General features: G+C 39.2%; 1 protein-coding gene across 1 annotated transcript in view; it reads left to right on the top strand.

Moving 5' to 3' along the window:
- The window catches only part of LOC119128704 (dedicator of cytokinesis protein 2-like), an 88490-nt gene that overhangs the window by 70191 nt on the left and 10479 nt on the right, over window positions 1-7820 (top strand). The window contains exons 27-34 of the mRNA XM_037261397.1: window positions 4304-4402; window positions 4476-4570; window positions 4742-4820; window positions 4918-5018; window positions 5267-5325; window positions 5665-5813; window positions 6056-6141; window positions 6646-6802. Of these exons, the coding sequence (XP_037117292.1) occupies window positions 4304-4402; window positions 4476-4570; window positions 4742-4820; window positions 4918-5018; window positions 5267-5325; window positions 5665-5813; window positions 6056-6141; window positions 6646-6802 (825 nt within the window). The remainder of the gene's footprint in view (window positions 1-4303; window positions 4403-4475; window positions 4571-4741; window positions 4821-4917; window positions 5019-5266; window positions 5326-5664; window positions 5814-6055; window positions 6142-6645; window positions 6803-7820) is intronic.

The following is a 7820-nucleotide window of genomic DNA, read 5'->3' as shown; positions in this document are numbered from 1 at the left end:
TTCCTTTCCCCTCTCAATGCCAAATGTAGTCATTTTTTTGTTACCCCGATGCACCCAAGCCAGGTGATGTGCTCTTAGCCAAGGCAAATGAAGCAATTAGAAAGAGACATTTTAAATGAAGTTTAAATATAAATGCTTTATCTGTTGTGCCTGTCTGGTTTGTTGGGGAAGTTAATTTCCTCGATTGTCTGTCAAGAAGGATTCTCTTTTACTGGAAAACAGGATTAAGGGCTTTAACTTGGGTACATCGTTGACCTCATGATTATGAGTTTTGAAACAGATGCACCTGTTAGTCTCATAAATACATGTAACAACTGCATCCTAGAATCCAAACATTAAAGTGTTTGGTTCTGGCCATGACTGGGGCACCATCTGGACCAGTGTATTCATCACATCAAAAATCCTGCACGTCAGATTATACACGATAAAGCTGTTGGTGGATCCAGTGCAGCTTAAAAATAAGACAGATCAGAATGTACAAAATGTACACACATGTTGCCTGTGTACATTCCAGGGATGTCGCTTGCTGTTGTTAAACTGCAGGTCGTGTTTCCATTTGCAAAACAGATTTGCCTCATTTATTTTTAACTTCCCATGACTTTGTCTGTTGTGAAAGGTCCCTGCATAGTTAACCGCCACAAACAGACACGTGTACGCATCTAGTTTCATTGCAGCCCCGAGCTTTCTTCTGCAGCCTGAAACTTGTGTCAGCATGACTCACAATTTGCAATTCTATTTGTGTTCATATTTGCAAGTTATTAGTCCCCCACTATTGTAGATTATTTGGTACAAAGAAGTATAAGGACCACACAACAAAATTATGAAAAGTCAAATTATTATTATGAAACTACTGGAGGAATATTGTTGTTTCTCTTGATTGTTTGCTTAATTTTTTTTTGTAACACTTTGAGATGAAAAGTGCAAACGTTAAAAAAAAAAAAAAGGAACTGCTCTGTATCACGTCTACCAAGAACAACAAAAACCTATTTTATTTAACAATTACTGTTTCTCCATGCATCGGGCTAACAAATAGGCTTTTGATGGGGTCTTATTTATACATCGAAGAAAATGAAAAAATGTATTCAAAATAAATTGAATAAGTGTTTTTTAACAGACAAAAATGTGACTATGACTCGTTGTCAATAAGCTTGCCTTTTGCTTTTTGTCATCTCTTCTGTCCTTGTGTGCTTTAATAACAGAGAAATTGTAGCTTGAGGGCATAATGATTTTTTTATGAACAGATGGCACATGCGTGAACACAACAACTCTAATTACACCTTTGACAATCCATCCCTCTTAAACCCTCCACAAGCCTCCATCAGTACTCTACAGTAAGTGCATGTTGTGTACATGAAAGATGAGGCTCAGACTTGTGTCCAGTCTTTTGAGGGTATTACCAAGAAAAGCTGCAGGCTTCTAGCAGTGTTGCCAGTTACCTTGAAAAAGAAACTATAGTTGCTTTACTGATGGATTGATTTTACATGTGTGACAATGACAATAAAGATCTATCTATCTATCTATCTATCTATCTATCTATCTATCTACATGTAACTTATTTTACCAATGAGTTGACTGTGAACGTAACTTATTTCATATACTGTTTTGATTTAGCCTGTGAATACTGTAATAGTAGTGCAAAATGAATATTATTTAGAAATAGAAGTAGAAAAATGTGTGGACCTCCTGCATTAGCCACAGCTCTGCTTCAGACAACCTGTTGGGACTTTGTAAGTTTGAATTTATCGTGCTGTGACCCCAAATGTGTTCTTTAAATTTCTTGTACTTTTTATATAGATATAAATACTGTCAAGGTGTTGAAAACACGACTCGGCACATATGTGATGCCTCTCTCCCAAACAATGGAGCATAGATGACCTCATCCTATTATGATTCACAGTTTAATCTTTCCCGTTATTGCTTTTATGTTCCATAAAGTTCAGTTGTTTGTCGTGTATCTGTTGGTTTAGTAAACGGGTCTAATTCACCTCCTTTATTTTTATTGTTCATTAACTATATTTTTTTATGCATATGCAAACTACACATGTACCAGACCGTGGCTGAATTTGGTGTGGTGATCAGTGACTTAATTGCGCCTCATGTTACGCATATCTGCAGCCTAGTAGCAATTGTCAGCTATTATCTTCACAGAAGGGTACAAAGTCTTCAGTTGTATAATTAGCAAATTCCATTTGTCGCAAAGTAATGTACTAAGTCTAGGAATTTCTTTAACTGGTATTTTTTTGTGCAGCTGTTGCATCCTGTCAACAGATACTACCTTCCATCTTTGAATCTTTGAAATATCTGCTGCAGGTTTCTTTCTCAAGTTAAATGTAATGATCGTAGTTAGTCATATTTAATTGCATCAGTCTTATATAACTATTCCCACACCGTTGGGCACCTCAATGGGGGTGGTAACGAATAATTATAATTTGCATCCGTTTTAAAGGGAAAAGGAGATGCATTTGATATTTTCTCAACCAGTGAATACGGGAAGTGATCAAATCAGCGTTTGATTTAATCACAACACTTAAATTTTTAATCAAAACACTTTAATGGCGTAATTTGTCTGGTTAATTCTCTGTTGCTGTATGGATACACGTGGCCCATACTAGATATTGATGCATTATGTACACGAGAGATAAGTGAGGAGGAAAAGTGAGAAAAATTAAGAGTGAAGAGGAGGATGGGGAGGGCAAATCCCAGGACTCACCAGCTAGCTCCCTAGCATCTGTGTCCTGTTTTGACACTAATCTCCTGTGTTGCATAAGACCACACACACACACACACACATAGACAAACACTTCATAATATATTCAGCGTTGATGATGTGATGCAGCATTGTAAACATTCTCCACTCAGGCGTGCATATGTGCGTTTGATGTTTAAGAAAATTGAGGATATACTGTACATAGTGTAGGTCCTTAGACTAATTACTGTAAAACAAAGTGGGGCAACAGGTCATGTGACCAGCTGCTGTCGGGCTGACGAGTTTGTGTGCTCCTGTGCATGTTTGTATGTAGGCCCATGCAGTGTTATATTTGTACTCTGAAATCCAACCATCAGTTTATTTGATGGTAATCTTATTTACCTGTATGAGAGAGTGTTGTTATTAGAAGTGCACATATCTTATCTTTGTGAGGGAAAAGTACTTAAACAGTCTTCATTAAATATGCAGGTGCGTTTCCCTTCAGTTGACCTTGAAGTTATTTCTGTATTAAGTGCCATTCTTTTGCATTCATTGTAAATGGTCCCACTTAAATTTAAAAACCGCCCAAGTGAAAAGAAGAATGCAGACCTCAAGTTTGACCATTCCCATAAAGAAATGGCTGGCACTCCGACATTAGTCAATAACGATGCGGACTGAACCATTTTGCTCGATAACACGATGAAAGTCCTCCTACTGTTGTCCTGTGTTTCTGGTTTTTCTAATGGAGAGTAAACTGATTGGTCAGGGGGAGGCAAGTCACAACGTCGTTAGTAACCTTGTCTGTGTTTTTTTTTTGCACAGAATTGAATGAAAGTGTATTATGGTATGGATCGGGTTCCCATATTCATAAACTCTGTTCTGTTTTTACCTTCATATTATTGTGTGTTCGTGTTCTCCCAGTTCATTGCTGGTTTGTTTTTTGCCCTTGTGAAGGTCCTCCTCGATGCAGGCTGACTTTTTCAGTGAATTAATTTGTGCTTAAGTTTGTTGTTTTCTATAGTAGTAGTTTTCAGAGAGTTGTGATCCATTTTCCGTAGCACACTCTTTCTGGAGGTCATATTTGTGAAGTGGAACGAAAGCGAAGCATAGTTTTAAAAATTTTAGGCAGAGAGAAATCTGATAAATATATTTGTATGCAGCCCATCCTTTACCCAAATCTCATAAATGAATGTGTTCTTCCTTGACAAGTAGGCACATCTCTCAAAAGGTTAAGTAGAAACCTCTTTTATTGTATGAATCTTTCTCTGACCTATATTTGCTGTCCATGATGTCAAAGTGTTGACTGTGGAACAAGGTAATTATGTCAACAAAGCCAGTGGTGGGCTAAAACCTTTACTAGCGTCTTGTCAGCTCACTTACAGTGACAAGTTCTCAAAATTGTTCCTTTAAGCTGAAATATATGACACTGACATTTGGATATTACTTGAGAAAAAAGACACAATATGTCTCTGTTTTTTGCGGGTCAGCCTTTTTGTTGTGGTCGTTTGATGTGTAGCACTCAATTGAGGAGCAGCTGCACACAACTGATAGGTAACCGCTGGTCTCTCTCTCTCTCTCTCTCTCCTTGTCTTCTCTACATAAAAATGACCTGAATAGTCCCGGGTGGTGGCCTGCATGACAGCTATCCTAAGTCAAATGAATGACCGTCATTACTCTACATACATAGAAACCTTCACTAAGACATCAGATCTAGTGGTAAGTGTCCATGCATGCGCGTACAATAATCGAGTACACTTTCGATAAGAACACCTTGTTCTCTTCAATCCAGGACTTTCTGATGGAGTCTTTCTTACTTTTTAAAGACCTGATCGGCAAGCATGTGTACCCCTCTGACTGGATGGCCATGATCATGGTTCAGAACAGGTATTCTTCTTTTTATAGTAAATCTTTCAATTGAATTCAAATGGCAAGGTGTAGTTAAAAAGCTACAGCAGGTTTTAAAGCAACTTCTTTATGGCGTGATCAATCCCAATGACAGACAAGCTTGTGCTGATTCATTATGCTGCATATGTGGCTATATTTGTTGTGATTTAGGGTGTTCCTGAGGGCCATCAATACTTATGCTGACACAATGAACAAAATGTTTCTCAGCAATGATGATTTTGAAGTACAGGTGAGTATAGCTGTGTAAGCAATGTCATTGGAGGATTTGTCCATGCTGCTTTTTACGTCAATGTGCGTCATAGCTCCTCTTTTTTTCCACTGTCTAGTTGTGGAATAACTACTTCCACCTGGCTGTTGCATTCATTACTCAGGAATCTCTGCAGCTACAACATTTCTCGCCAACAAAGAGGAACAAGATTCTCGCCAAGTGAGAGAAAGGCCACATCACTCACACACCTTCTCCCTTCGCTCTAATGAAGCACATATATTTCAGGATCTGCATCACTGTTTATACTGCTGCGCCCGAGTTGGACCGCGTGTGGAAAGATAATTCAATTAGGTTCATGTTAAGGCAGTTTAGCGCAGAGTTACTTTTAGCAGCAGGATGTTCTTTTTTTTTTCTATTGTAGAAAATAAGTTTTGAGATTGGAACGGTTGACTGGCTCTTTATTTCAGATATGGAGACATGAGACGACTCATTGGCTTTGCGATTCGAGACATTTGGTTCAAATTGGGTAAGAAAGTCCTACATGCTATCATTCGATTACAACATATACTGGGCTGTATGGCATGGTATCAAGTAATAAAATACATCATCGTAAAATAACACTATACAATCCTAAATCAAGCAGGATGTAGTTTTCATGTTAATCAGAGTTGTCTGTATCTGCTGGATGTAACTCATAAAATCAAGTAATCAGTAAAGTAACCAAGTTTTTTTAAGGGAACTGTGGCAACATTGTTTCTTGTTTGATTGATCAGAGCTGATGTTAAAGCGGTATACTGGAATAGTGGTGAGTACATCTATCCTGCTGGGCCGAGAATTAACTTTGTGCCCTTTTCATTTCCTGCAGGCACCCATAAGATCTGTTTCATCCCTGGCATGGTGGGTCCTATCCTCGAGATGACTTTGATCCCAGAGGAGGAGTTGAGGAGGGCGACCATTCCTATTTTCTTTGACATGATCACGTGTGAATATGCACACTGTGGGAATTTCAACAAGGTGCATGCACATTGCACAGCAAGTGTCTTTAATCAAGTGCATATAAAAATGACACGTACAAATGCCTTCGGGTTTACGGACGCACGTGGGCTGCACTGTGTCATCGATTTTCTTTGACACTGTGCATAAAAGTAAAACAGACACCTTCATTCTACATAGATAATTAATTCCCATATATATGCAGTAGTTTATACTCCTGCTGTCTTTTTTCTAATCGTTCTTTTGTCTTGCTTCATCTGCAGTTTGAGAACGAGATCATTCTAAAGTTGGACCACGAGGTGGAGGGTGGAGGCGGAGATGAGCGATACATGCAACTACTGGAAACCATGTAGGACTAGTTACAGCCGCAATGAAAAAAAAAATTTGACAAATGTATTGTGATTCTCCTCTTACGCCATTAAATGGCTTAGGGATTGAATTGTTGCACTTGTTGCACATTTTGTACTATGCACAAAAGACCCTTCTAAAAATACACTATAAATTTTAAAACCATCATTGGCCATTGGCATCACAAAATTTCTTGCGGGGCAACTGCTTCCATTTTCTTCAATGTTCTCTTCCTATTTGTGTAATGCCATAGTTCCAATACTTTTGTCCACAAGGTTTTTTTTTTATATTGTTTTAAAAACTGCATCATTGTACTTTTGGGGTATTACCTTTTCGACCTAGAAAAGTTCCAAACAGGTACCTTAAAGTCCAGTGGTTTTTTTTGTGTGTGTGTGTGTGTGTGTGTGTGTGTGTGGCCCCACCAGCTTATCAAAAAGCTGAAAATCTTGTTGTTTTTTTGCTCATATTTAAGGAAATAACAAAGTTTTGGCAATTCTCTTGGCAGACTGTTGGACTGTTCTGCAGCAAACACCACTTTGAGGCCTCAAGTGCAGCATTTTGTCGCCTTGGTGAAAGGACTCCTCATCCGTCTGCTGGACTACCGCACCGTGATGAGGGATGACAGCCGCAACAATCGCATGAGCTGCACGGTCAATCTCCTCGTAAGTCCCTTTCATCAAATGTTTGCTGGCGGGGTTGTTCTGTGGTCTTCAATAACTTGACAGTTTGGTCCAGCTTGGAAATGCATATCTGTGCTCAGGACGTCCAAAAGTCATTTCAAACCTTGGACATGCCATAAGGCAGTATAGTACAGTATATAATAGAACAGGGGTGTCCAAGGCATTTCCTGACATATTCTGGTACATTGGTGCCTTGTGATCCAAGTTTAATTTGCCAAGCAGAAGGAAAATGTCCCAACAACAATTAGGAAGAAGGTTGCAGTGAGGGCCTGGCAGAGCATCACCATGGATGAACTCTGTGATGTCTATGCATCATGTCTATGCAACTTCAGGCTATAATTGACTGCAAAGGATTTGCAAACAAGTAGTAAAAAGGTTAAATTTGAATTATGATTGTTAATTAAATGTTGGCTTTAAAAAAGAAATGCCAATGCAAAAATGCATGCAGATGCGGTTGCAAACTAACATGACCACGAAGTCACGCCCAGCTGTATCCTCATGTTATGCTAGTGGCCTCCCCAGGCACTCACCTGCTGACGTCACAGTAGTGTTGGTTAGATTTTGTCTACAGCCTCCACTTTGGTGCATCATCATTTAATGAGAGCTTGACTCACTTGGCTATGAGGCACCATGGAGCACATGACCTTCGTGTAGATGGGCATTCTCCGGCGGGATACGAGCCCACTGATACTATTCCGCATCGATATTGTGTCTGACCTTTGCAAGGAAGAGAAAATAGTGGAAAAACTCACAATAGACCAACCTTTGCCCCTCAGTGACTGTGTGTTTACACTCGGGTGTTATTGGATACTCCCACAGAATCTAACGAGATCCAAAATAAGTGGTGGGTTAAAAAGATACCCTTTTACAAAGATACTAAATGTTTAATCACCCAGGGCATACAATGGATTCATAGACACCTGTCCACCGCCAAAGCCATTGCTGATATTTAGCAGGGGCCACACTGTAGTTTTATTGGGTTTAAACTGAAATTGGCCAA

The sequence above is a fragment of the Syngnathus acus genome, chromosome 10 (assembly GCF_901709675.1).
Source record: "Syngnathus acus chromosome 10, fSynAcu1.2, whole genome shotgun sequence".
Classification (NCBI taxonomy): Eukaryota; Metazoa; Chordata; class Actinopteri; order Syngnathiformes; family Syngnathidae; genus Syngnathus; species Syngnathus acus.
The sequence above is the reverse complement of the archived record's forward strand: the minus strand, read 5'-3'. Positions and strand labels throughout refer to the sequence as shown.